The sequence below is a fragment of the Ogataea angusta genome, assembly GCF_019207475.1.
Source record: "Ogataea angusta isolate 61-244 chromosome Unknown 61-244_NODE_9_length_489604_cov_89.567313, whole genome shotgun sequence".
Classification (NCBI taxonomy): domain Eukaryota; kingdom Fungi; phylum Ascomycota; class Pichiomycetes; order Pichiales; family Pichiaceae; genus Ogataea; species Ogataea angusta.
This window is the reverse complement of record NW_025065223.1, coordinates 345,873-371,906: the sequence shown is the minus strand read 5'-3', so window position 1 is coordinate 371,906 and position 26,034 is coordinate 345,873. Positions and strand designations below refer to the sequence as shown.

Sequence of the window (26,034 nt, the reverse complement as noted above, 5' to 3'; positions counted from 1 at the left end):
TCTTTTCGTTTTGGAAGTCTCCCAACGTTGGTTCCGCGCGCAAACAGTCACGGTCCGGTGTCGGCAACTTCAACGTCAACCTCTCCATCTAGACATTGAACTTGAGCCAGTCCCAATCCCCGGCAAACGTCTCGCCCATTTGCATATTGTCCGACTTGAAACTGTCTGTTCTAATTGGCTGGGGAGCAACTTTCACCATGGAGTTGTGTTCTCCAAGCTCCACGGCGGCGCGTTTGCGCTTGTTGCGCTCGGTGGCTTTCGGTCCAGACGCAGTGTTGTTGAGAGGGCGAATAACACCGTGCAGCTTGAAAAACAGACCGCAGGCGTTGCACAAGAGCCTGTTGTCCGACGTTTTGCGCCACAAAGGAGTCGTTGAGGTGAAACAGTTTTCGCATATCGGCTGCTGAGAGCCCTTTGCCGAGGCCGGCGTCACCGTAGGCACCGACCGGGCGCTTGCCGTCGTCAACGTTGGCGACAGTTTGTCGTAGACCGGTCTGTCGCGACGATCCAGTGAAACTTCCAGAGTGTTGATGTAGTTGGCCAAACTGTAGTCGGACGAGGACTTCTCCTCCTTGATTGAGCTCAGAGGCTTCTCCTTGTCAGACTGCGCGAAGTTGGCCATGTCCATCATCTCCGACATGTTGTCGTCGAATTTCAGGAAATGGTCCACGTTGAAGTCGTCATTTTGCCTTCCTTGGGAGGACGTCTGCGGATGAGACACCCCGGGCTGGTTGTGGTGCGTCTGTGAGAACTGGAATGGTTGGGCTGCAGCGGTCGAAAATATTGAATTAGTATTAGAAGACAGTGAATGGCTGGTCTCCGGTGAGAAGTAGTCGTTAATGTCCATGCGCTCTTTGGAATCTATTGTAATTGGGTCGGTTATGGAGAATGCTGGTTCGTGCTCCGTCGATGATATCGATGAACGGAACGGCTCGTTGGCGGAGCGGACGTCCGGGTTGACTCCGTACTCCTCTTTTGAAATTCTGCGGATGTGCTCGATGTAGTCGAATTCCGGGTTTTCAGGGGTCTCGGCACTCAACAGCGATTCGGGCAAATGCGGCTTTACCAGCGATAGATTATTACTCGACTGCGAGTCGGAATACTTGTGAGTGTTGCGGGCAATGGGCGTCTTGGTGATTTTGCTGGTCGTGTCGGAATTCCTCCGCCGCTTAACGTTCTCGATACTGTTGAGTCTCCAAGACAGGTTCAGAATGCGCTTGTTGTTGGGCAGGAGGGTGTTTTTGTTGTTGAACATCCGCCATATCTGAAGAGACGTGTTGCATTGCTCGCTGAACTCCCGTTCAATCTCCTTTTTCAGAAGCTTGACATGGGAATCTGATTTCTGGGCCGGAACATTTGCTTGTAGCATTTGTTGTGGGCGAAACTTGCGAAAGTGGGTCAATGTGTGAACTCGGATTCGTCCACCGGTACTTTGGAGCGGTGTGTGTAGTTATACGTGACGGGACGTGAGCTGTCGTATAGGATTCTAAAAGCACTATCAGATTTGGATTTGAGGCTTTTTATAAGAAGCCTCCGCCATGGGATGTTGCATTACCGTAGTCAAAACCTACTGCACAGGAGCTGCAGATTTTCTGTCTGCAGATTTTCTGTTTAGATTGTCGGGGTAAAAGAAATATGCACAGCTTGCGGACCACATATTATTCTGGCACTCGGAGCATTGTTGTGCTGAACAAGAGATAAGGCAATCAGGAAACTATGACTGTACAAATCTTGAAACCGTACGGTCTGATTGGCCTATCGTGCGCCAACTTGGCTGTTCTCACTACCGGCCTATTGTATACAAAGCTTCTCTAGCACCGCGATAGCAGGGCGGTGCACTCACCCCTGTGATTGTTCTCGGTAAAAAAGAATACACACTTATCACACGCTGCTGGCTGGCCCGTTGGCCTGTATTTCTTTTTCCCCAACTACTGAAGCAAATTTCTTATCAGATCGTAACTCATCCACTGCACAGCCATCGACGGACATATCTTCCAGATGTTCGCCGGCAGTCCCTTGTACAGCCCCTTGTACCCTTCCTTGCGCACGATTTGCACCAGCGCGTCCGGCGTCGACTTGTACTGGAACCCCATTTCTCCGCCCGCCAGCGTCGCCACCTGAAACCGCCGACGCAAAACGTCCATCGGATAAATTATCGTCTGCCCCACGCCGCCGCTGATGGCCCCAAGGGTGAGCGCGACTGCTGGGTTTTTGCGGTGTTTCTCGGGCACCAGCTCCTTCATGCTCTCGTACATCGTGAAGTTGAGAGCCGTGTAGGGCGCCACGCCCCACGAGGTCGGCATAATTCCCCGGTAGAGCGCAGGTATGCCTCCCTCGTTGCGATAGATATTCACGAGACTCTGCCACATCCCCGGCGGCCTCTCGATCGGTGCCCGGCTCTTGAGGTTCCTGAGCTGCGCCGTCTGCACAGAAAGCCGCGTTTTCACCAGATCCATCGGATAAGACACCAAAACGGACAAAAATCCGGCAACGGTCCCGGCCACCAGTCTGCTTTCTGTGCTGAGGCTGCCGTCTGGACGGGCCAGAAACCTCTTCAAACGCTGGTACGACGCATACTGCACAGCAGAGTACGGAAACACGCGAATGCAATTGATGCCGTTTCCTCGGTACAGCCCCCTGTACCCTTCCTCTCGCCATATCTGGAGCACCGAGCGGAAAACACCTTGGTAAGAGTTTGTTGATCCTTGGACCTGCTGCAGAACCTTGACACGCTCCACAGGCGACACAGCGGTCCGCGAGAGCGCTCCCGCAATGCCCCCGGAGATGAGCGAGAGCGCGGGTTCCGGCAGCGACAACGCAGAACGTTTGTTTTCCATTTGGAGAATTGTCAAGATTTTTGAGATTCGACATTACCGTATCGGAAATTATTTCACCCTCGAGCCAGGCGGGGCAATTACTGTTTACTCTGCTGGTCCTACATAACGACCTTTTACCTGAGGTTCACATTGAGCATTCGAGAACTTATCATTCAAGTCATATCGTAACAACACTGGTGAAGCCAACATGCCGTGTCATGTGACCGCCGTCCGGTGACTCGAGTCAAAGGCGCCATAGCCACAACGGGCAGCGCGACCCATTCGTGGTGTGCAGAAGGACACTGGCGGGCATCCAATCAGCTCCCCTATGCGCTCACAATTGTGCCGCTGTTGACCTTTTTTCCCGTCTTCGAGATGGCCTGGAGCACTGTATCGTAGTCCAGGTCGCTGATGACGTCGACCGTCTGTTTCTCGAGCGAAATGTCGACATTCCTCACTCCTGGGAGCCGCGTGAGCACGCGGTTGACAGCATTGGAGCAGCCGGAGCAGGCCATCGTGACATCGAACTTGTAGTGTTTGGAAGACATTGCGCAAATTAACCAAATAATTATGGCAATTCTCGGCCTTTTATATTTTTGCGCAATAATTTCTCAATTACTAATTTCACGAAGGGAGGCATGAGTGTGATATATTAGACCGGCCCGCTGGGGGCGGTCTGTGGACGCTAGGACCAGCGCAGAGACCCACTAATGTGAAGCGACTCGAAGTCCGATTACCTCAAATCTGTCTAGGCTTCTTCCCTCTGATCAGCCACCCTCTCGTGCTACGACGCAGATATGTTTATCTCAACACCAATCTGCCTTTACAGCTCAAAAGGGAATGTTCAAAAGTCAATGACCGAAGGAATCAGGAGTCATCCACCGGAGATACGCTTTCGATTATTCTTCGTCCACTGAATTCTGTCGGTCCGTATGCTTGACCCCAAAAGCCAGAAAGCGGGTGAGGCAAGCCAGCAGTGGAGTCCAGACCGGTTCCCGGCAGAACTATGCATCGTTGCAGGCCACTTTGTCCTGCCCAATGCAAAGTAGACGTAAAGAAATTTGAAGCTGTAGAAAAAATTTTAAGGTCGATAGTCCCACCCTGCTCCGTGCACACCCCTGCCCTGCCAAACATATTCTGTTTGTAAACTAGATCCCTCCTTCGCCGAATTTTCTTAAAAGTCAAACATAGTTTCGTCTGACCAAATTTTGCACTCGCTGGATCTTCAACAAAGGCCTGTTCCAGTAATTCTGACTCTTCTTCATTGCTAACGGCCGTTCCTTGACCAAACAGAGTTTATCATGACCTCCCGTTACAACGTGCTGTCAATAGGGGCTCATCCCAACCTTGCCTTTTATAACTGGCGGTTGTTCAGCTCCAAAACTTGTGATCTCACGGTGGTCAGTCCGTCCGCGAAATCCAATAGCACGTTCCAATGGAGTTCCTTGCAATTTGGCAATTCCAGGTACTCGCTGTCAACGGTATACGAGTCTCTCGATCTGTACTTATCCAGCACAGACTTATCCAGAACCAAGATCGACTACATATTCGTGTCCGCCACGTCGTTGCAGGATCTGGCCTTGGTGTTTGGCAAGCTGGCCAAAGTGGTTGTGGCACAGCTCTCCATCGGCTCGGTTCCTGCAATTATTGTCGAGTCCACCAACTTTGTCAATTTGGAGCCATTTGTCAAGCTGTCAATGCAGCTCGACGCCGACGTCCCAGTGCTGTCCATCATGTCCGACTACGATATCCGTCTCGTGGGAAACAATAACTACCACGTCTACAAAAGCAAAAAGGAGAGTGACTTGCTGTACGTCGGCCGTAGTGGTACCGAGAATGAATACACGAAAACCGACATCAAACTTATCAACGAGATATCGGACCTTTTCGAGAGCGCCGGAATTGATGTCTACAAGCTCAGCACCCCGGTGGAGTTCCTGTCGTACCAATGGAAATTCGCACTTCCTAAAATAACTATTGAGCCGTTGTCCATATTATTTGAAAAACCTTTTCCTGATCAGCTTCAAGAACAAATTTTGGCAAAGCCGTTGATCTCGGGGCTGATCAAGGAGATCATCAGTGTCATCAAAACCATGGGATGCAAGCTGTTCAAAAGCTATGACAGCGAATCCTCCATGCTCCAGAGATTGAGCCAATTATACCCGGTCGTTGACCTAAGCCCCGATTATTCAGAAGCCCCAAAACTGTTTTACGATTTCTACAACCAGAATGAGGTCTACCTCGACCTTCTTCTGTTACAGCCTATTCTGATTGCGGATGACTTCCATATCAAGACCCCATACTTGGAATTCTTGTACGCCATGATGACCCAAGCATGCAACAGCAATGTTTCGACCTTGGAGAATCCAACATCGATATTCTGGTTGCGCAAAAACACTGAAAATATCAGACACCTGAAACTGCAACAGGATGAGCTCTCAGTGAAAAACGCCTTGAAGGAGAAAGAGATTGCGGAATCGAAAAATAGACTAGCCCAACCCGCAATCCTGCCTCCTACTCTCCATCCATCTCCCCCAGCCTCTCAGTCAGAGAACACTGCATTCAACTTTGAAAACAAGGAGTACAACCAGCCTAATAACCAGAGATCATACCCTACTAATCCACAACCTGTTGTGGCAGCAAACGGCCAATATGTGAACGGAGCCGTTGTTCCGGACCAGAACATGGAAACTGACCTTGAGGAACTCTCCGAAATGGCCCGTGCGTATGTGATTTCCGACCAGACGCAAAACGCCCAAGCACCAACTGGCAACTATCAGCCAAAACCTATTCCGAACATTTTTGCTCAACAGCGGGAAGCTCAGCAAGTCCAGGCTCAACCGCAGCCACAGGCTCAGCCTGCGCAGCAATACCAACAGTATTTCCCGCCACAGCAGCAGTATCAACAGCACCATCCACAGCAGTATCCACAGCAGCAAAATCCAGCCCAGCCCGTTCAGCAAATTCCCGCTTCTCAAGTGCAACAACAATACTCTGCTCCACCCACAGGTGCCGAGTACTACAATGGGTCGTCTTCTCCATCTTACGCCCCCCAACAGGGACTACCTCATGGGCTCCCTCCTCAAGGATTGCCTAACCAGCAGCAAATTCTTGCGCAAAAGGCACCTCCTGCGCCCGTCAGAAGACAATCTGTACCATTGTCTTACACACAGGACAATTTATCGATGATATCTGGAATGAACGGCCACCAATCTGCGTACGAGGGACAGGATTACTACGGGCAAATGGCCAGACAGCATAGCAGACAATTCAAGCCTACATCCAGAAAGAACCGCAAGTCCACAAATTTACTCAATGGTGTTGCACTCGGAAACGACACCAGAGGTATGCCATCAAGACAGTCTATGATGCTCGGGCCTCCTCAAAGCTCCGGCATGAACAACATGCAGCAGCCATACCCTATGAGACAAAGTTCCTCGGGCACTTTGAACCAGATGACGAGGAGAAGCCAGACATCTAATGGATTAGGCATCAATGGGGCATACAAGCAACCAAAACCACAGCAGCAACAGACTGCTCCTCCTCAAAAACAGCCTCAGCCATCAGCTCCTCAGCAGCTCGCACAAGGCACAGCAGCATACCCATCTACTGCAGTTCCTACAAAGCCTGCTGTCCAGACCGGTTCTGGCTCTGGTTCCGCCTCTATCTCTGGTTCCGGCTCTGATTCTAGTCTGCCTGCTCCATCTCAGGCAAACAACCTACGTCCGGTCCCAGAAGCGACGCCTGCTCCAAACACACCAGCATATATTCCTCCGACTACGTCGGAATCAAAAGTTCCCGAGAAAAAGAAGAAGAAGAGAGGTTTCTTCGGCAGGAAGAAGTGATACATTATGTAATTCTTAGGTTTTATTATTTACACTTGGCAGTGCATCTCGTAAATTAGTCGAAACTTATAGATTTGGAGTAGTTAAATAGGTTTTATGTCAAGTGGTCGACTATCAAGTTTTCGAATCTTCCGGGGCCCGAGATCTTTTTACCGCTTCTCCTCGTTACAGTCGAAGTCGCCAACTGTCCCAGAGCCCTTGGGCTATCCTTATTTTTGCAAGAAGTTCCGCTCTGAGATTGATTTGTTCAAGAAGTATTGCGCATCTGATTCCAATGGCAATCTGGACTTGTTCAGGAACTTGCACAGATACAATAAGAATATTTCAAACAAAGAGCGCCTCTCACTGTTTGTCACCACATTGAAACGCAATAAGCAGTTTTACGACTACTTGATGGAACAACTAAATCCATCCAGAACATCAAACGACCCTGTACCATCTCCAACGGAATTGAGTCAGCCAAAGACCATTGGCTCTCTTCTCACAAAGGCTGAGGAGACCCCCCAGGCGGAGCCGGAGCAGGGTCCTGCTACTGTAAAGAAGAAGAAAGGCGATGCCTCGTTCAAGGATCTCCTCAGTTCCATCAATAAGATCCAGAAAAAAAAATCCTATCATCACCATGAGCTTCCCAGAATGACGAATTTCACCCCAATGCCATCCTACCGCCCTTTCATCATGAGCATAGATCAGGCATCTTCTAAGTCTGCTGCTGAGTTGGAGTCCTTTTTACAAGAAGCAAAGCACCAAAATGACGTGACGCAGGAGCAGCTATTCAAGAGCGTACAAAACTACGAGTGGGCTAGACAGCAGACTTCTAAGGATCCACGCTCTTTTGAGGCTGGCAATTTCTTTACCCCTGTACTTGTTCCGAACACTTTTGTCCCTAGCAGTCTCTTTGCAGGCCAGAATCACTCAACTATAGACTTGTTTCCTTCCCTGGCGTCAAAAAAAGAGATGCCAAAGGGATATGAGTTTATGGTTTTGCATGAAAATGGAGAAACGGAGAAAGTGCGAGAGTATGATCCTCACGATGTGCAACCTGAAAAGCGCAACGTCTCGAAACTGTTAGCCCAGCTACGGTCACCTGAGGCGTACATCAAAAATATCAACAAGCTGATAGCTCAGAACTGGCACCTCCTTGATGGGGATTTGGACAAATTGGTATTCTTCAGGAAGAAATCCACCAAGTTCTATTTGTGGGCTAGAAACGGTTTGGCGGTCGTTGGTTTGGGGTTTCTCGTTATTCTTGGCCTAAGCTATTTTGTGGATTCTGACGAAATCGCACAGCTCGCAGACTACAAGGACGCCAAAAGAAACAAAGACCTAACGGTTACATGATATCCCAAATGCCCGTTTATATCGATCTACATATCGGATTTTTTCACCACACCGAACTTCAACGCGGTCAAACTGCCTCTGTCCCCGTTCCAGTTTCTCAGAAGCTTCACCGTCTTGGGATCGCGCAAGTCTGGGACATTCCAGCCGGTCTCGTAAACGTGAACCTCTTGTTTCCTGCGGATTTCGAGCAGATCTTGTCGTTTTGATGCAGGTCTACCTGGTCTTCTTTCTGCTCGGAGCTCTTCCAATTCCTCATCGTCGCGCGTAATGAACTCCTCAATGAACTTCTGAAGCTCCTCCAGACTGAATTGCGGCTTCGAACTATATTGCTCGTTTTCTGTGATGACTTGCTGAAAATATGTGACAATCTGCAGCTCGTTGGACTTTTTCTCCTGCTGAGCAAGCTTTCTTTTTGCAAGGTTCTCCTCTCTGAGAGTTGCGCGCGATATCAGCTTGGCTCTGCGGCCCTTGGGATGCAGAAGCTTCGCGTTCTTGAGCTTTTTGTTGACGCTGGAAAGACTCTTAGGCATTCTCAAATCGATAAAAAAAAAGTTTATTGATAAAAAAAAGTTCTGGCACAGCCTTGAGTACCGTTTGCGACCGGGTAAAACTGGACACGAATTAAAATTTTGCGAAGATTGGAAATTTGTTTTAACGAAGCGAAATGGTCCAACGGTACACCGAAGAAGAATTGCTAGCCCTACAGTCCCACGGTGTGCTTCCTGCTGGCATTGACCTCACCTCATTTGTCCAGCTGATCGACGACGTTCGGGAAGCCCTGAGAGACTTCGACGACCAAGGGCTGAGAAGAAAGTCGTTCACGGGTTTTAAGAAGAGACAGCCAAAGGAGCTGAAGCAAACCGACGAGGAAGGCTGGACGTCATTCGTCACGCCAAAGCCAAAGAAAAATGTCCCTCAAGACGACAAGCAGGAAATTAAACAACACACAATGAAAGTCAAGACCAGCAGTTCCAAGATCTCTTCTGGCAAAGCCAGTGTGGATACTCGGGACACTATTGCCATTACTCAGGTGTCTAAGTTCAATGCCTTCGATGCCTTGAACGATGAGGACGAGGCTATTGAGAGCGACGAGGAGTGATGATATAGGATTAATGTACTTTATGAACCGATTAGAATGAATCGTAATTTTATGCAGTGAGCGGGCCGTTTCCGTTTTGGACCGTTTGAGCGTCTGCAAACTCGTTTTCCGAGTCGTCGCTTAGGTCTAAGTCGCTGATGCAATATGCGAGACCACTTTTCTTTTGTCCTAGATTGGGAGCCGATGTCTTGGTCATGCTGTATTTGTACATGCTCTCTCTACTTGACGGGCTAGCACTGTTGCCAGAAATTATTGAGCGCAGATCTCTTAGATGGGTTGAGTTCGAGTTCATTTTGGACGACGTGTTGGAGCGAGCAGTGGAGTAGTGGAAGAGCGAGCCGTTGCCAATAGATCCCGCAGCTGAACGAGGCAGAGAATCGTATGGAAGTACTATGGACGACGAAGAATGATTGAGGATCGAATCTGTAGCGGTGGTGGACTGGCTGAGAAGCATTTTGGGAGGCGTTCTGATGACGACGGGCGATTTCTCGGGACTGGCTTCCTCGTATCCGGCTGCATAGAGCCACGTTTTTAGTTCTGGGTTTGCAATAAGCTGGGTGATCAGTTCTCGCGATGAGAGGCCAAATTCTGTCTCTTTGACAGAGTCGTCGTCTGGGGTGATGGCTGGAAACTCTTTGTACCACAATCCCGCTGCAACCAAGGCATGTGTTTTGGAGGCAGCAATCTGTGACAGTTCCTGCAAATTATAGACCCTAGCAATTTCAGAGATAACTAGCCAGTTGAGCGAGAATTTGAAGTCCTCAGGGGACGCGAACCACTCCGAAACGAAGTTGATGTAGTTGACCACAAAGTTTGTTTTCATTGTGTGTACCAGCTGTATAAGTGTCTTGTAGATCTGAACGTTTAGATTAACAGTCGAATTGGTTGCAATGGTTCCAATTGAGTTTAAGAGTAGCAGCAGAGCATTGTCCGTTTTGTTGCTAATGCAGCTTTCATAGTTTGGTTTAGAGAACAACTTTGAGTCGGCCTCAGACGAGTAAAATTTGTCAATCAACTGGAACCACTTCACCTGGACCCCCGCCTTTGCTTCCGGATCAACAAAAGTCGGAACATTTTTGAAATCTATCGTGTAGAACAGGAAATTGAATATGCTGATACGATACGGAGATCTTTTATAGTCAATAAGACTGTCTCCATGCACGCTTTGGAAAATGCCTTCAATATTAGAGATGAATATATCCGAGATTTCCACAAATTCGGACGCTTGAGTGAAGCTCTCGCTCATATTCATAATCTGGTAGTAAATTTTCTGAACTTCCTCCAACATATCATTTATCTGGTCATTGTAATAGATGTGAGTTCCTAGGCTGCGGACAATCTCAATGTAACCGTTGTTGAGCGAGGAGGGGTGTTTGGAGATGACAGCCTCTCTTTGAAACCTTAAAACATCGCTCAGGATTTCTTTCACAGGTAACCCGACCATGTTGACGTCCTCCGATGAAAGGAGATTGGATATCAAATAAGCAATGGTTTCCCTTTGCGCTGGATCCTTACTTGTGTTCAGATCCAAAATGAACATGGACACGACTCTGTATCTGAGCTCGATATGTGTTTTTTTGGCGCACGCTTCAATGAGTCTGTTGAACCAGCTGATTTCTCTAGGGTGTTCGATTATGTATTTAACCAGCGCCTTTGTGGTCAAATCCACTTGCTTCTTTGCATTGGTGTCAAAAAATGACTTCAACGCGTTGACTGCAAGCTCTTCTATAGGTCTGTTTTCGTCCCGGCTGTCGGGCCCCGTCAAAGTTTTCATCAACCGTAGAGAGTTATCTCCCTTGTCTGTTTTGTCTAAAATCACATTGATAGACTTCTCAATAAGTTTTGCATTCTCAAAGTTGCTCACGTTGGGATCGATGTACTTTGATACGACCGTAGTCGAGTCCAATGATATTTTAGACCATTCGTAATCGCGCGAATTGGCTCCGAGGCTAATGAAGTTGGAAACGAGACGCAAAAAGCTCCTCAGCAAATCCACGCTGCTCGACAAGATCTGCTTTTGGTTCTGCTGGATTTTGTTACAGAAATTGCTGAAGATAGATAGTCCTAGCTCGCATGTGGACAAATCTTTAATCCGAACAACTTGGGATAATATGTCAATTATATGGCTTGCCATAATCCCCAAGTCGTCGGAGCATTTAGTGATGAGTTCCTGCAGAATAAACAGAGTCACCTTGATGTGACCGATGCGATTATGAGACACGTCCAATTTGGTCTTCTTGTTGAGAAAGATGGCCACTTTTTCCAGCTTGGTTCTTCTTGTCGAGGCATAGTACAAAAGATAGCTGAGCTCCGCGTTGTTCGGCTTTGTCTCATTGAGCGGCAGCTTCTTGGAAGGATAGCATTGGAGAATGAGCTTCTGATGCTTGGGACGGAAATTTGGCAATAACGGCATGCTCCATAAATTAAAAGTTTAATTGAAAAAGCCAGGAAATCCTTTTTTGCTGAACCGCGCCCTGCTGGCAGCGAAATAATTAAAAAAATTGTAGATTAATTCTTTTTAAAAATGGCTCCCATATACGTGAAGGGAGGAGTTTGGACCAATGTTGAGGATGCCATTCTCAAAGCAGCGATCTCGAAGTATGGGCTAAATCAATGGGCTCGTGTGAGCTCCTTGCTGGAGAAGAAAACGGCGAAACAATGCAAGATGAGATGGCAAGAATGGCTAGATCCAAGAATCAAAAAGATCGAATGGACCAAAGAGGAAGACCAAAGATTGCTCGAGCTTGTCCGACTGCGCCCAAACCAGTGGAGCAGTGTGAGCATGCTGATGAACAGAACCGCAAACCAATGTATCGAAAGGTATCAGCAGCTTTTGGATGATAATCTGGATGACTCTGATCTACGTCTTACAGGAAACATGCAACAAACAGCTTCTGGCGCAGAGTCTTTGAATCTCAACCCTGAGTCGAAGCCTGCACGTCCTGATTTTGAGGATATGGACGACGACGAACGCGAAATGCTCAGCGAGGCACGTGCGAGATTGGCCAACACGCAAGGCAAAAAGGCAAAGAGGAAGGCACGAGAGAGGATGCTGGCCGAAAGTCGGCGTGTTGCCATTGTCCAGAAACGTCGGGAGCTCAAGCAAGCAGGCATCAACTCGAAGTTCCGCACGAAGAAGAAGTTTGCTACGCAAATGGATTATAATAACGACGTTGCATTTGCTAGGGAGCCGGAAGAGGGCAGGTTTGATACCAGCGAGGAGAAATTGCAAAACCACAGAGAACGATACGAATTTGACGAAAAGGCAGAGCGCAACCAAGCTCCAAATTTAGAGCATGACAAACAGGATAAGAAGCGACGGAGACAGGCCAAAGAGGCCAAGACGACGTTTGAAGGAGCTGCTCAGAGCTACGACGACGATCTAGAATTTAAAAGACGGAAACTGGAGTTGAGTGCGCCAGACGAGTACCAGGAGGTTGTGGATGTTGACGCGAAGATCAAAGATGCAGCCAAGGAGCTGAATCGTGCTACGCATGAAAAGTCCATTTTATTCACCAAAGTTGACGAGGACGAACAGGAGGAAAGCGATCCATTGGAGCCGAAGGAATCGCTGAAGAGCAAGCTGGCCAAGCTCCCTGCGCCACTGAACGATTTTGAGATCATGGACAGCGACAGCGAGCAGGAGCCGATGCCACAGCCGGAACCCAAAACAGAAATTGTGCCGGCACGGGATGTTCCTAAAGCGGAAACCACCCCTAAAGTCGCCGATCTGAAGCTCCCTGTTCCTGATCACAAAAGTTTGTTAACAATAGCCAAACAGTCGTCTGGGGTGGAAAAACTGGTTCTAGAGGAGATGGCTCGTCTTGTTGCGGGCGAGGTGTCTGGAGTGGAGAATCCCGAAACTGTTGAAGCGGCTATAGAAGCGGAACTATCTGCGCTGGACTACAATAAGTACGTTGCAGCGGTGGAAAATTGTTCTGCTGGGGACAATGCTGAGCAGCTGCTAAAATACATCAGACAAGTGTCGGAACAGTCTGGTGGGCTCGAAAAAAAGTTTGCGGCCTTTACGAATGGCTATCTCCGCAACCAGGCGGCCCTGTGCAATGACATAGCCAACAAGTACGGGGTGCTCAGTGATCTGGACAGGGAGTGTGTGGTTTACGAGCAGATCAAGGGGCTTGAGGAGCGCGCAATCGACTACAGATCCTCAAGCCTGCAAGAATCAATAGACAGAATGAGCGTCGCGATTGGCGAAGCCCAGCAACGTTTACGTAACTGAGCATAATAAAAACTTTCTTTTTTGCAGAATTGCCGACGTTCCTCGCACGACACAGCTAAATTTCCCGCGAAATATTCTTCCAGAACGGCACTACGAGTGCAGTCCCGCTCGCAAATGCCGTTTTTGGACATTAAAACGGTCATCCCATACTCCCCTAAATACACTAAATATAAATAAGGGGAAAGACAATTTTTGCCCTACCGTTAGCTCAAGATGGTTGCGCTGTCATCACCATATAGGCTGGACTCATACACCAGTCCTGTCCTGTGCTCGACGCCATCTTTGCAATGTCTTCTACTCAGCAAACAGGCCACCAGTTTCCGGTCCCACCGGTCCCCCGGTTCTCTGGACTCACTTTCCTCTAACACCACCAGCACCACCTCCAGCACCAACGACTCGCTGGAAGAGTTTTCTTCTGCTGACGAGTGGCAAGTGGACTCAGACACGGAGTACGACATGAACAGCTTCATCTCGCTCAAGTCTTGCTGTGTGCGCAGCGAGTGTCACGAGCATCCACTGGAGGGAGACGTTGATATGGAGAATTTCAAAAACACTGCTAGACAGCCCGTTCTGCCTCCACAGCCTTCCAAAGCCACCAGACTGCTCAGAGCAATAAAAAGTTTCAGGAGTTTGCCTAGCAATTCGGGGCTGCTCCACTTTAACGAGCGAATGACCGACGACATAATACCTAGAGCCAAAACCCCAGAGCCAGTGGCGATCCCGCTGCAGACTTTCAGTATCGAATCGCGCTTGATGAAAACACAAAAGTCCTATACCCCTGCCGCGCCAACTCGTGCGCGCGAGCCCCGGATCAACTCTAATTTCCTCAGAGTCTACGCCTTGGACTACTGCTGCAAGAATGCTGGACATCTGCAGCTTTCCGACTACGAAATCGATCTCTACTACCAAGAGTACTACGAGTCTGGCATGGAATCCTTCGACGAATACCTCGACGAGGCAGGATACGAGATGAGCCCTGTGCTGCGCCAGCAGCTCAAGCTGGGCGTGCTCGCCAGAGAAAAGCTGTGGAACAGCGTCATCCTGCCTCCACGCAACGACCCGATCTGCCATGTGCGTGAAAAGTACGTCTCGTGCGACAAACGAGCAAACGCCTTAGTGCGCACGTCTGGCAAGTTTGTGCCGTGGCTCAACTTGCAAGACTTCGACTCGAACAACAAAAAATGTGTGCGTCCAAACGGCCACACTGCCAATCTGACCCAGTTCACCGTCAAGGGATGGTGCAACGAGAGATGGCTCGCTAAGACCGCCTAATTTGCATCGCATATTATATAATATCTTGAAATAAATTTATTTATTATCTGAAATTTATACAGCTTGCCATGTTTAGAGTATTTCGTCGCTGTCATTCGACTCTTGGCTTCGTGTTTGACATCGACGGCGTGCTGCTCAAGGGCCAGAATGCCATTCCAGCAGCAACCGAGGCCCTCAATACGCTGCAGGCCAAAAAGGTGCCGTTCATCCTGCTCACCAATGGAGGCGGTGTGTTGGAGTCGGCCCGATGCGAGTTCATCTCACAGAAGCTGAAACTGCGCTCGCCTCTGCTATCGCGGCAGATAGTGCAGTCGCACACGCCGCTGCGCACCCTAGCCAGCAAACACCGCCGGGTCCTGGTCGTGGGTGGTCCTGCCGACTCGGCCCGAGGAGTGGCCCAGGAATACGGGTTCCGCGAGGTGCTCAGACCCATCGACCTGATCAGAGCCAACTCGAAAATCTGGCCGTTTCACAAATACACCGAGCAGGAGATCGCCGACTGGTCGTTGGACCCGGAAATCAGCAAGGTGGACGTCGACGGACAGAACGAGCCGATCGACTCCATTATGGTCTTCAACGACCCGCGAGACATGGGCTCCGACTTCCAGATTATTATGGACCTGCTGAACTCGGAGAACGGGCTGCTGGGGACACGGCGGACATACTCGTCGTCCACGCCGTCGGTGCCTATCATCTTCTCCAACAACGACCTGCTGTGGGCGACCGATTTCAAGCTGCCCCGGTTCGGCCAGGGTGCTTTCAAGATCATGGTCCAAGCATTGTACCAGCACACAAACAACGGGAAGCAGTTGCAACAGCTCACTCTGGGAAAACCGTACAAGGTGACGTACGACTATGCTCACCACGTGTTGATAGATTACTACGAGAGTCTCCAGAGCGGGGATTTTGAAAAACCTCCGTGCATGCCGCAGCTCAACGTTGCACCAGCAAATTCGCCGTTCGACAGGGTTTTCATGGTTGGCGACAACCCGGAGTCAGACATCCTGGGAGGTAACTCGTACCACTGGGACACGATTCTGGTGAGAACGGGTGTTTACAAAGACGGAGACTTTGAGCAGGACTCAAAACTGGCAGAACCAACCTTCGGCACGTTCGACAACGTGCGGGACGGTGTGTTTGCTGCTCTAGAGAAATACGCATGATATCAAATACATTAACTCATCTAATTAAGCGGACTCGGCCTCTATGATCTAGACCTTGGATGCGACAGTCTGTTCGCTCTGGAGCTTTAAAGCGTTTCTCTCGTAGCTCTTCTCCTTGCAGCTTTGGAGACCCTTGCATTTGTGACTCTCTAGCAATCTGTGTTTGGAGCAGAACTTGCCGTTGCAAAAAGAGCAGTCGCCCACCATCCGCAGCGGCGCAGAGTTGCACGATTCGAAACTGCACTTGTTGCTCTTCTTGCTCGACTTTCTTCTCACCTTGGTCTTGGGCTGCTCGACAACAGCTGACTCATCGTCGGACAGAGCGGACGACGACTCGTCGATGCAAGTCAGATACACAGTGGAGTTCGAGTTCTGCGTGATTCCGTAGGACTCCAACGATTTGGAAAGCTCCATCTTCTTTCCGGAATACCAGACCTTGACTTTTGATTTGTTAACTCCCGAGTCTGGAGGGAGGGCCACCACGGCTGCCACCTTGAGGTCCCCCACGGTGGAATTATCCGGAACAGTGACCTGGAACGCTTGGTCGTTGGACGATTTGACAGTAACCTTCATTTGCTAACACTCTGATGGGAAAGAAATTCTTGTATGAACATAGGTTCTAATTATTTTGCCACCCTTTCTTTTTTAAAAACATAGCCACTAACAGTGGCGCATCTGCTGCCGGGGATCTGACTCAGAGGATGCGATAAGGAGTGAGATTTTCTGGTCCTCCCGTATGTCGTCGGTGTACGGGTGCGCTTCCTCTTTTTCTGGCTCCTCGTAGGAACCAATTTTGGAAAATTTTAATAGCAATTGCGACATGTCAGGATTCCAAAGAACCGAGGAAAAGCAAGAGTCGTTCACGTCCACGCCGACGTTCAAGATCCTACTGAATGCAGGAATCTTCATCGTAAGTATATTCGGCTCCGAATTTCGCTAACTCGCAGGCCGGCGTCGCACTTATTCAATCGCCCGTCATGGACATGTTGGTCCCTCAGTTCTAGCGGAGCGCCCGGAGCGATTTATCTGTGAATAGTCATGCACAATGTGATAAGTAGATGGTATGAATGGCGTGTATGTGTAACTTTAAAAGGATAATTTATCTTCTCACGAGTCTGTAGTCGGGAAGCTTCACCAGGGATTAGCCCGCAAAATGCGGGAAATAGAGAGAGCACAGAGTTTACAAAGAGTCGGTCGTCAATACCACCTTTCCAGCGTGTTATAGTACATAGAATCTGTACAGGGTACTCTTCGTTGTGCACCAGCAACGGGCTTTATCTGGAGGAGAAGACAACAAACAAAGCGTGCAGAATACCTGGGAACCAAGCAAAGATACACAGGATAATGTTAATGAGCAACTGCATGCCGACGCCCCTCTCCAAGAACACAGCGAGCGGAGGAAGCAGAATAGCTTAGGTTAGACGCAATTGGTGGATGGCACTTACCCAAAATGATGGCAACGATCTTCGAAGAGTCCATTTTCTATAGGAAATTAAATCGATATAGTTCTATTCGCAATTAAAGAGAGGACTAAATTTAAAAACCTCTAAAGAATACCGCAACATTTCAACAATCCAGAATATTTCTCAAGACGGAAAAAAATCGTCCCTATTGGGCGGAAATAGGGATGTCATAAAATTATGGTTTTCACTCACTATGCGTCTATGTGACCAGTTTGTCCTCGCTCAATGCACCGATTATGTCATGCAAGGACGATCGCACATGAGTCTCGTAGTATCCCTCTTCGATGTGGTATTTCTGGCCCCCTTCGAGCTTACATAAAACTTCGCAGGAGTATCCGGTCACGAGCAATCCTGGCGGCCGGCTTTCCACAGCCTTCAAAACGTCAATCAAATCTCCCAATCTGGTGCGGATCAGACGCTGGTCCGGACATGAAGCTCGTTCCACCACGCACACTGGCAAATCTGTAGGCCATCCTCTGTCATACAACAACGGCAGAATATCCACCATCTTGCCAAGCGACATCAGAAACACCACTGTTCTGTTCGAATGGAAAGCCGGCAAATTGGGCAGTTTCCCCTTTTTCCCCGTGCCGGTACACACCAAAACCTGGTCGGAGACGTCTCTGTGTGTAGTGGGCACGGTTGCAACAACCGGTGCCACCAGCGCCGACGTCAGGCCCGGCATCACAACAGGCTTGTATCCGTGCGAGGCAAAGAAACCGTACTCCTCGCCGCCGCGGCCAAAGATGTATGGGTCTCCCTGTTTAAGACGGACAATGTGCTTTCCCTGCTGGAGATTCTCGAGTCCGATGTTGAGCAGCTCCTGCTGCGCGTTTTCGGCGTTGCCGGGGAATTTTCGGGCAATGAACACCTCGGTTTTCTTAGGAATAATGTCGATGATCTGCTGTGGCACCAGTTTGTCGGCCAAGATAAGATCTGCGTTGTATATCTCGTGCAAGGCGCCTACCGTGAGCATCGAGAGCGATCCCGGGCCTGACCCAACCAACGAAATGCGGCCCTGTCTTGTAGCGTCCTGCCGTTCCACCACAGGCATATTGGCATAGGCTTCGGTCAGATCAGAAACGGAAATGTCTGCAAGTTTGCTGAGAGGATAGTACTCGATGATCTGCGAGAGCCATCTGGGCCTCTTGACGTCCTTGACGTCATCCAGAATATCCTCGTCCTCGCTGTCAATAAACTGAATCCTGCGCTTCAAATTGCCAATGTTGGTAACGATCTGGTCCAAGTTTTCAGGCAGCTTCTGAACAATCTCTCTTTTGAGCCGATTCGCTAGCTTGCAGCTCTGGTGCGTGGTGGTCACTCCCAGCTGGAAATCGCCCTTCTTGTATGTGGATAGCATTGTGAACGACGACAGCTCAGACGAGTTGATGGTGTTGATAGGTATTCTCAATTTCTTGCACCGCTCAAATAGCTGACGCCTGATTGGGTCGTCGTTCTTCATCGTGACAAAAACCCGGTCGACGACGTTATCGACCTCGCACCGGCCAAACGTCTCCAGGTCCCGAAGCGAAACCCTCTTTTGCACAACTTCAAGCTCCTGCTGGTTGAAAAGCGCACTGTTCATAGCCTGCACTGCCAGGTTCTCGTTGACAAGGATCGGCTTGGCCCCAGACTCGATGATGTTGGTGATGCGGCTGATAACCACTCGCGACAGGTTCTCCGAGTCGTCAATGATCAGGTGGTGCTCGCCAGAACACTCGTGAGCACACAGAAACTTCATCTCTTGCACGGAGAACGTTTTAGGGGTTTGATTTTTTTTTATACAATTTGCACGGGTCACGTGACCCTATCAGCGGAGAATAATGAGACGGGGAATGAAATGTGCGTTGATGGGTGCTGGCGGAGGATAAACTGTGTGCGTGTAGGGGCTGCGAGGATGGTGAAGCTGTAGTGGCAGACCTGTGGGGCTGTGACTACAATGTCCATATTGACTACCGCCAGACACATCTCTACACTTATTTTTATTTATGTCAAATTTTTATTTTTCAAACTATGGCTCCTAAAAGACCGTTGGGCTTTGGAAAGGGCTCCAAGGCGAAGAAAAGCAAGACAGAGCCAGCGCCCGAGGAGGCTCCAGTGACAAACGAGCTGACTGTAGAGCTTCCACAGGAGGTGGATGCCAATGATCCTCTGAACCAGCTCGAAGGATTATGGCTCACGTGGTTAAAGTCGGATAGAGACAACGAGCTGATCCTGAATGGTATAGTCCACGAGTGTGACCGTCTGTTAAGAAACTGTAAGCAGAACGGCGGTGACGAAGACATTGAACTCACTCCGTCGTTCTACGCTATTTACGGAAGGTCTCTAGCTGCTCTGGCCCAGTTCAACACAGAAGACAGCGATACGAGCGTTGCCGAGTACTTTGAGAATGCCCTTGAGCGGATCGAGAACGGTATGGACAAGTTTTCCGGCGAGGAGGTGCTTTTGTTTGCCAAAGCGCAGATTATTATGGATAGAATACCTTTGGAGTATATATCGCGGATGGACTTGGAATCGTCCAAGAAGCAGTTCCCAGATATAGTCGAGTTGCTGGACGAGGCCACGAGACTGATTGAGTTGGGAACGAAGACGGCCGAGTCGAAAGAAAATCACGCCATTTTCAATGGTAGCACGGTGCTGGATATACTGGACTCGCTTGACGACTTGCTGGATATTGTGGATAATTTTGGCCGCAGCTACGACGAAGGTCTGGACAGCGATGCGGAGGATTCCGACGAGGAGGATATTATGCCGGAGACAGAGTTATCCTCGACGCATCCGTTGTACGAAATCAGAAACACGGACAAATACAACGTTTTCTGGCGAGAGGCCATGCAGAAAAGCCTGAGTCTACTGGACAAGAACGAGAAGCCAGACGCGGCAATCAGACGCAATCTCGTGAAAAAGCTGGGACAATCGTACTTAATGGAGGCCGAGGAGCCGATCTCCATATTTACGACGCTGGAATACGACTCCGACGCCGAGGAGCAGGAAATCGACGGAGTTTCTGCAGCCGCCGCCAAGCAGGCAGCCCAGAAGCTGGTCGGCACGGCTATAGAGTATCTTGAAGGGGCCTGGGACGAGGAGGACCCGCAGACGTGGGTGGATCTTGCCGAGGCAGAGATCTCGATGGGCAATCTCTTTGACGTTGGCGGAAGCGAGCAGGAGGAGTGGTACGCGCGTGCGGAAAACAAGCTTGTGCGGGCTAACAATGCCACGCACGGGAAGTACGAGGAGGTGCTGGAGAACCTGAGAGGTAAATAGTTGTACCAGCTGGAATGTAAGTGAAGAAAAGAAACATGAATAATAGGGGTGCGCACACATTGAAGAGTGTAAGTAATATGGGCTAACGTTAAGGTTTGGGGCACGAGTGCCAATTTGGCATCGAAAACAGCAAGCGTCGTTTCAGGTTAGGCCAAGCGTTGCTTTATAGCAAAGTTGTGCGGAAACAGCCCAATTAGTGCGAGCAGAACGCGCTGATGTTTATACACTTCTGTATTGGGCAAAAGTAAATATTTTCTCCATTGAAATCAGCTTACCGGATGCAGAAACCGGCAAGAATGAATATGGAAACAGACCGAGACGGAACAATAAATGAAACATTGAGGTGCAGATCAAGAAGCTTGCAACAATCACATTTCAAGGATCAGGGAGCAAAGTAGCTGTAGCCAAAGCATGGAAAAAATTGGTACCTATTGTCAGGGAAGGAAACCGGAAAACTAGGCCAAATTAGTCTTCAAGGCGCTTTTATATTTCTAATACGATACATCGATTTTTACATGCTCTCCAGCCTTCCATACCGTCTATACTAATCTATCTTGCGAAACCACTGTCATGAGCATGGACATGGAGATCGACTCTCCCAATTACAACCAGTCGGATACCAGCGCAGAGGCCCAGCTCCAGGACTCTCCGTTGCTCAACGCATCTGTCAAATCGCGGCCTCTGCGGCCTGCAAGCCACCAGCGAACAAACTCGCTCAAGAGACCACTCACAATGTCGCCCAAGGTGGACTCCCCCACTTGCTCCGTGCTGGCGGCCGACTTCTCTTCCAACTTCCATGTCAACTCTGGCCATCTAGCCAACCCCAAGAAGATTCTTTTACCAAGCATGATGGGTGAGGAGAACAAGGAAAACGCCAAAAAAATGCTCTACCGCAAGGGGAAAAGACTGCCTGCGTTCAAGTCCGACTCGCTAGCGTCCTCGTTCTACCACCACCGCTCAAACTCGTCCTCGTCGCTCGTCGCTGGCTCCCAGTCGTCCATCTTCCACAACCGTTCGAAGTCGCAGCTGGACACCTCTACACCGATCGCCATACCTCCGCCCACGCAGGTGTCTCCAGAAACACAGTCCATCATTGGGAACAGCAGGCTCAAGAAGAGCTTTTCGCTCATCAACCCGCAGTACAACAGCTTCAACCCGACGGAATCGTCCTCGTCGAGCGAAAACGAGGACTCCGACCACGACGACGAGTGCGGCCGCAACGAGGTCGGGTCGCCGTTGCAGCAGAAGAACAGGTCGCACAGCAGGTCGCGCATGGAGCTCAATTCTGACATCAAAAACAAGCTCCAGCGCGCCACGTCGATGATCCAGCCTCCTGGACCGGCCCCTAAGCCCAAACTCTTCAAACTGTCTACTTCCAGCTTCGATGGAGACACGGGCGCTCTTTCTGCCGGTACCACCCAGCTGGCCAACACTATCAACGAGCTGAACTTCGGCAGAGACGGGTTCCCGCTCGAAAGCAGGCGTATCGACAAATTGCACTTGGACGAGTCTCCGGTCGACTTTGGTCCCGGAAATTCTGTCCTGGCCAAAAGTCCGGTCTCGACGTTTTTCGTGGATGACTGCACACTTCCGCGCATCAACGTTGACCAGTTCCACGAGATCCTGGTGAGTTTCAAAGAGGAAGACAAGCAGACGGGGAAAAACAAATATCGCGAGTACTTTGACGAGCTCATGGTTGTGGACTGTCGATTTGAGTACGAATTCAAGGGAGGCCACATCGACTGCGCACTGAACGTGTCGTCGAAAAAAGAGCTGGAGGAGCTTCTGCTGGGCCAGTCGGTGATCAAAAAGACCCCAATGGAGCACACGGCCGAGTGTCGCAAGCTGCTAATTTTCCACTGCGAGTTCTCTTCGCACAGAGGCCCGCTCATGGCCAACCTGCTGAGAACGTGGGACAGATACCTCAACAAGGAGTACTATCCCCATCTCTACTATCCGGACATTGTTATCCTGGAAGGCGGGTACAAGAAGTTCTACGAGAGATTCAATGGAGTGCACTGCTATCCGCTAAATTATATCGAGATGCACGATCCTCAGTTCAAAGACGAATGCGAAACCGGACTGTACAAGCTGCGCAAGGACTCCAAGCTGAGCCTCAACCGCAAGTCCTCGTTCCAGGAGAGACCGGGCTCGCTCTCGCTGCGCAAGAGCTACACGTCGACGTCTGTGCTGAGCTTTGCCGAATCAACCAAGAGCACCACCAGCATCTTCAGTTTTGCCGAGTCCAAGACGGAAATCAGCGAACTGAGCGGCGACGGGGAGCTCGGCGGTTTCGGCAGCAGCATCAGTCTCGACGACCTGTGCGACGAGTCGCCAATCGCGAAAAAAAGCACCATGCTGAAAACGTCGCCAGTCTCCAAGCCCAAATTCGAGGAATTCAAGAAACCACAGAGCCCGCAAAAACTGTTCAAACTTCCCAATCTGCCGCATCGCAAGACCCTGCATTTCCGGTCCAAAACAGTGGGCTCGCTCACTTCCACGCCTCCCCATTTCCCTCATTTCTCAGACCTGACGCGCCGGTTTGAAAAGCACGTCGACACGCCGATCATCAAGAAATAGACATTGCATAACGAAATGTATCCGATTTATTCCTTGTAGCTATGACGGAGCCTGGCCTCCCTGCACTCCCTTCCTCCCAGCGGAATGGGGCCCAACCTGTTTAAAGGCCAGATTAGATACGTCGCCTTGCCTATCACGAGCCCTGTGCTCACAGGCCCGTACGTGTTCGAGTCGATCGAGTGCACATTGTCCCCCTCGACCCAAATATGGTTCACCGGCACCAGCACGCGCGACCGTGTATCGGGGTACCGCGGTACCACGAGATCTCCCTGCTTGGCCTTTATTCGCTTGGTGTATATTTTTTCAGGGTCTATTGGCGATCGTAGAAATACAACGTCGTCAACCTCCAGATTATTGATGTTGGTGACCCCCCACTTCCACAAGAGCACGTGGTTTCGAGTATTGGGCGACTCTGGCGGGTTGAAGGTGGGCTTCATCGACATTCCCTCAATCTTCCCTATGTAAGCGACGTGCTCCGTGACGACGTAAACCACGGGGACCCACGAGAGAAAAGCCAGACACATCCGCAGCGAGTACCTCGCAACGGGCATGTGCTGTTTGAATGCCGACATTGTAGAACCGATGGTGACACTCCCGGCACCACAAGAATAAGATAAATATTATTTTTCGCTGGAAAAATCCCTAATAAAGATCATTACTAATATGCCAACTGCCGTGGAAAACGAATTCGAGGTATGTTCACACCCTAGCAAAGTGCCAATGCTAACGAAAGGCTGTATATGCCGTTCCTCTGCACTGCGAGTCCTGTGTGGAGTCCGTGACTGAGGCCCTGAAGCCCGTTCACGGCATCTCTAAGTTGGATGTGGACCTGGAAGCACAAAAGATTACCGTCAAGGGCCATGCTGCGCCTTCCAAAATCATTGAGGCAATCCAAAAGACCGGAAAGGACGCCATTATCCGCGGAACCGGCAAGCCGAACTCCGCTGCCGTCGCCATCCTAGAGTCGTTTGATGAGGCTGATAAGCAGGCGCCTGTCAAGGGCCTTGCCCGTATGGTGGCCACTAGCCCAGAGGAAATGTACGTCGACCTTACCCTCAGCGGTGTGAAGAAGGGGACGTACTATCCAAGTATCCGCGAGAGTGGAAACATCTTTAAGGGAGCATTGACAACGGGCAAGTCGATATACGACTTCCCGCCTATCGAGGCGAAAACCAAGGACGGCGAGCTGTACAAGTGTCAGGAATTTGTCAAGGTGCCTCTGGGAATCTCGGGCCTGATCGGCCGCTCGCTTGTCGTTTCGCACGAGCCGAAGAACGTTTTCTGGGAGAGCCTGTGTGGAGTCATCGCGCGCAGCGCAGGTGCTTGGGAAAACGACAAATATGTGTGCTCCTGTACGGGCAAAACGATCTGGCAGGAACGCGTTGACGCTGTGGGCCGCGGAATCTCGAATTAACGTAGGAATGAATGATTTACCGAGTATAGAAACGTATTTTACACTGTCACGCTGTTGTCGATGAGGTCATCCTCCGTCAGTTCGTCCAGCACCTCTCTGTCGTTTGCGGCTCTGTTTTTCGGGTTTTTGGAACTTGCTTTTTTCGCCTCGAGCTCGTTCAGCAGCTCGTCGTAGTCCGCGCTGTAGTCGTCGTCCAACGGTCTTTTGGCGCTGCCTTTCTTGACGACATCATTATCCTTCACGAGTTTCATTTCCGGAACCTCAGCAAGATCCAATTCGTAGTCCTTGTCCCGTTCCTGTTCCGGAATACACTGCAATATCACGAGAGAAAACAGGATGAAAAATATTATGTAGCCAAGTAGCTTTCTCTGTGGTGTGGTGAAATAGTTGCGTGCGAGCATATCAACGCCGTGACGCTTCGGCGTCATCGAGTAAGGGCGCGGAAGATCGTACTTTTTGCCGTATCCTTGCATTATTGCGAAGCTGATAATATAAGACAGAAAAACGGTGAATAGGTTATGGAGCCCTCCCTCCATATAAAAAAATATTGTACATGATAATTTTTCACTCGTATTTTGTACTACTCTATCTTTGGACGCTTCATCTATAAGGATACAGATCGACTGTCCAAAGCAACTCTACATGATGAATATTTTGAAATGGGAATCTCTCTGACCTCGTTAAACAAATCATGGAGATAATACATATATTTCGTTTCTGACTAGAGCTGCTGAGATGGATCGATCTAATCCTCCTTTTTCGCTGAAGTCGCAGGACTTGCGCTTCCGCTCTCGTCGGCCTTGCTCTGGTATGCCTCGTGAAGCCCCTTAATCTGTTTTTTCAGGTTCTCCACATCGAGTTCTTTCTTCTTCAGCACCTGCTTCAGTTCCTCGTACTCCACAGTAGAAACACCCTTCTTTTTGTCTTTGCTGACAACCGTGGCTTTAATCAGCTTCTCCTTATTTTTGACCATGCTTTTCAGAAGAATGATGTTGAAGTAAATTGCAATGCCAAGGAAAAGCGCACCAGCCGTCAAGTACATGTTCCGCTGAGAATAAAACTTGCGGACCCGCACCTCGCTCCACGTAGCACCCGCCATCATTGTAGGCACCGGTGGAAGATTTCCAGAGGATGGCATGCCTGGATGATACTCTTTGGGTATTTTTGGAACGGCGGTTCTGAGAGCATCCATGAACATCATGCTAAGCACCGAGGCCCCGAATACCAATCCTACCTTGACATTGGGGTTTTGCAGTAACTTATAAGCCAGATTGACAAAACCGTCCTGAACCTTGTGGGGCAAAGGCATAACCAGAATTGTCATCAGTGTCATTTCGGTGACCAAAAGGCCAAACACAATCATCATTTGCAGCGACATCTTGAATTTGTAAGTGCTAAAAGCTGTCAGATGTATGAGATCGAGGTTGAGATGAATTAAAACGACACAAAATCAAAGCTTGATCTTCTAGCAATACAAGAAATCAGTAGACACCTCTACACCAAAAATATCCTAATCAATGAAGCTTATGTCTTTATTTAG

General features: G+C 49.6%; 21 protein-coding genes across 21 annotated transcripts; 9 read left to right on the top strand and 12 right to left on the bottom strand.

Moving 5' to 3' along the window:
* Nucleotides 1-88: 88 nt before the first annotated feature.
* On the bottom strand, nt 89-1,369 carry KL928_004392 (uncharacterized protein; the record flags this gene model as incomplete). Its single annotated transcript, XM_043205085.1, has 1 exon — nt 89-1,369. The coding sequence occupies one exon, from the start codon at nt 1,367-1,369 to the stop codon at nt 89-91; it is 1,281 nt and encodes a 426-aa protein (XP_043058459.1).
* A 512-nt stretch (nt 1,370-1,881) lies between these two features.
* Nucleotides 1,882-2,837, bottom strand: KL928_004391 (uncharacterized protein; the record flags this gene model as incomplete). Its single annotated transcript, XM_043205084.1, has 2 exons — nt 1,882-2,533; nt 2,632-2,837. 2 exons carry the CDS (start codon nt 2,835-2,837, stop codon nt 1,882-1,884), a joined length of 858 nt encoding a protein of 285 aa, XP_043058458.1.
* Nucleotides 2,838-3,032: 195 nt separating this feature from the next.
* KL928_004390 (uncharacterized protein) lies at nt 3,033-3,339 on the bottom strand (the record flags this gene model as incomplete). Its single annotated transcript, XM_043205083.1, has 2 exons — nt 3,033-3,204; nt 3,296-3,339. 2 exons carry the CDS (start codon nt 3,337-3,339, stop codon nt 3,033-3,035), a joined length of 216 nt encoding a protein of 71 aa, XP_043058457.1.
* Nucleotides 3,340-3,683: 344 nt separating this feature from the next.
* Nucleotides 3,684-3,950, bottom strand: KL928_004389 (uncharacterized protein; the record flags this gene model as incomplete). Its single annotated transcript, XM_043205081.1, has 1 exon — nt 3,684-3,950. The coding sequence occupies one exon, from the start codon at nt 3,948-3,950 to the stop codon at nt 3,684-3,686; it is 267 nt and encodes an 88-aa protein (XP_043058456.1).
* Nucleotides 3,951-4,117: 167 nt separating this feature from the next.
* KL928_004388 (uncharacterized protein) lies at nt 4,118-6,661 on the top strand (the record flags this gene model as incomplete). Its single annotated transcript, XM_043205080.1, has 1 exon — nt 4,118-6,661. One exon carries the CDS (start codon nt 4,118-4,120, stop codon nt 6,659-6,661), a length of 2,544 nt encoding a protein of 847 aa, XP_043058455.1.
* Nucleotides 6,662-6,757: 96 nt separating this feature from the next.
* On the top strand, nt 6,758-7,999 carry KL928_004387 (uncharacterized protein; the record flags this gene model as incomplete). Its single annotated transcript, XM_043205079.1, has 1 exon — nt 6,758-7,999. The coding sequence occupies one exon, from the start codon at nt 6,758-6,760 to the stop codon at nt 7,997-7,999; it is 1,242 nt and encodes a 413-aa protein (XP_043058454.1).
* Nucleotides 8,000-8,025: 26 nt separating this feature from the next.
* KL928_004386 (uncharacterized protein) lies at nt 8,026-8,529 on the bottom strand (the record flags this gene model as incomplete). The annotated part of the gene is made up of 1 exon (XM_043205078.1): nt 8,026-8,529. The coding sequence occupies one exon, from the start codon at nt 8,527-8,529 to the stop codon at nt 8,026-8,028; it is 504 nt and encodes a 167-aa protein (XP_043058453.1).
* A 134-nt stretch (nt 8,530-8,663) lies between these two features.
* KL928_004385 (uncharacterized protein) lies at nt 8,664-9,098 on the top strand (the record flags this gene model as incomplete). Its single annotated transcript, XM_043205077.1, has 1 exon — nt 8,664-9,098. The coding sequence occupies one exon, from the start codon at nt 8,664-8,666 to the stop codon at nt 9,096-9,098; it is 435 nt and encodes a 144-aa protein (XP_043058452.1).
* Nucleotides 9,099-9,147: 49 nt separating this feature from the next.
* Nucleotides 9,148-11,511, bottom strand: KL928_004384 (uncharacterized protein; the record flags this gene model as incomplete). The annotated part of the gene is made up of 1 exon (XM_043205076.1): nt 9,148-11,511. One exon carries the CDS (start codon nt 11,509-11,511, stop codon nt 9,148-9,150), a length of 2,364 nt encoding a protein of 787 aa, XP_043058451.1.
* Nucleotides 11,512-11,622: 111 nt separating this feature from the next.
* Nucleotides 11,623-13,338, top strand: KL928_004383 (uncharacterized protein; the record flags this gene model as incomplete). Its single annotated transcript, XM_043205075.1, has 1 exon — nt 11,623-13,338. The coding sequence occupies one exon, from the start codon at nt 11,623-11,625 to the stop codon at nt 13,336-13,338; it is 1,716 nt and encodes a 571-aa protein (XP_043058450.1).
* A 213-nt stretch (nt 13,339-13,551) lies between these two features.
* On the top strand, nt 13,552-14,610 carry KL928_004382 (uncharacterized protein; the record flags this gene model as incomplete). Its single annotated transcript, XM_043205074.1, has 1 exon — nt 13,552-14,610. The coding sequence occupies one exon, from the start codon at nt 13,552-13,554 to the stop codon at nt 14,608-14,610; it is 1,059 nt and encodes a 352-aa protein (XP_043058449.1).
* Nucleotides 14,611-14,678: 68 nt separating this feature from the next.
* On the top strand, nt 14,679-15,773 carry KL928_004381 (uncharacterized protein; the record flags this gene model as incomplete). Its single annotated transcript, XM_043205073.1, has 1 exon — nt 14,679-15,773. The coding sequence occupies one exon, from the start codon at nt 14,679-14,681 to the stop codon at nt 15,771-15,773; it is 1,095 nt and encodes a 364-aa protein (XP_043058448.1).
* A 48-nt stretch (nt 15,774-15,821) lies between these two features.
* On the bottom strand, nt 15,822-16,346 carry KL928_004380 (uncharacterized protein; the record flags this gene model as incomplete). The annotated part of the gene is made up of 1 exon (XM_043205072.1): nt 15,822-16,346. The coding sequence occupies one exon, from the start codon at nt 16,344-16,346 to the stop codon at nt 15,822-15,824; it is 525 nt and encodes a 174-aa protein (XP_043058447.1).
* An 87-nt stretch (nt 16,347-16,433) lies between these two features.
* Nucleotides 16,434-16,682, bottom strand: KL928_004379 (uncharacterized protein; the record flags this gene model as incomplete). Its single annotated transcript, XM_043205070.1, has 1 exon — nt 16,434-16,682. One exon carries the CDS (start codon nt 16,680-16,682, stop codon nt 16,434-16,436), a length of 249 nt encoding a protein of 82 aa, XP_043058446.1.
* A 753-nt stretch (nt 16,683-17,435) lies between these two features.
* On the bottom strand, nt 17,436-18,977 carry KL928_004378 (uncharacterized protein; the record flags this gene model as incomplete). Its single annotated transcript, XM_043205069.1, has 1 exon — nt 17,436-18,977. The coding sequence occupies one exon, from the start codon at nt 18,975-18,977 to the stop codon at nt 17,436-17,438; it is 1,542 nt and encodes a 513-aa protein (XP_043058445.1).
* Nucleotides 18,978-19,249: 272 nt separating this feature from the next.
* KL928_004377 (uncharacterized protein) lies at nt 19,250-20,500 on the top strand (the record flags this gene model as incomplete). The annotated part of the gene is made up of 1 exon (XM_043205068.1): nt 19,250-20,500. The coding sequence occupies one exon, from the start codon at nt 19,250-19,252 to the stop codon at nt 20,498-20,500; it is 1,251 nt and encodes a 416-aa protein (XP_043058444.1).
* A 570-nt stretch (nt 20,501-21,070) lies between these two features.
* KL928_004376 (uncharacterized protein) lies at nt 21,071-23,080 on the top strand (the record flags this gene model as incomplete). The annotated part of the gene is made up of 1 exon (XM_043205067.1): nt 21,071-23,080. The coding sequence occupies one exon, from the start codon at nt 21,071-21,073 to the stop codon at nt 23,078-23,080; it is 2,010 nt and encodes a 669-aa protein (XP_043058443.1).
* A 26-nt stretch (nt 23,081-23,106) lies between these two features.
* Nucleotides 23,107-23,652, bottom strand: KL928_004375 (uncharacterized protein; the record flags this gene model as incomplete). Its single annotated transcript, XM_043205066.1, has 1 exon — nt 23,107-23,652. The coding sequence occupies one exon, from the start codon at nt 23,650-23,652 to the stop codon at nt 23,107-23,109; it is 546 nt and encodes a 181-aa protein (XP_043058442.1).
* A 91-nt stretch (nt 23,653-23,743) lies between these two features.
* Nucleotides 23,744-24,494, top strand: KL928_004374 (uncharacterized protein; the record flags this gene model as incomplete). Its single annotated transcript, XM_043205065.1, has 2 exons — nt 23,744-23,773; nt 23,877-24,494. The coding sequence occupies 2 exons, from the start codon at nt 23,744-23,746 to the stop codon at nt 24,492-24,494; spliced, it is 648 nt and encodes a 215-aa protein (XP_043058441.1).
* A 38-nt stretch (nt 24,495-24,532) lies between these two features.
* On the bottom strand, nt 24,533-24,967 carry KL928_004373 (uncharacterized protein; the record flags this gene model as incomplete). The annotated part of the gene is made up of 1 exon (XM_043205064.1): nt 24,533-24,967. One exon carries the CDS (start codon nt 24,965-24,967, stop codon nt 24,533-24,535), a length of 435 nt encoding a protein of 144 aa, XP_043058440.1.
* Nucleotides 24,968-25,239: 272 nt separating this feature from the next.
* On the bottom strand, nt 25,240-25,872 carry KL928_004372 (uncharacterized protein; the record flags this gene model as incomplete). Its single annotated transcript, XM_043205063.1, has 1 exon — nt 25,240-25,872. The coding sequence occupies one exon, from the start codon at nt 25,870-25,872 to the stop codon at nt 25,240-25,242; it is 633 nt and encodes a 210-aa protein (XP_043058439.1).
* Between the last annotated feature and the right edge of the window lie 162 nt (nt 25,873-26,034).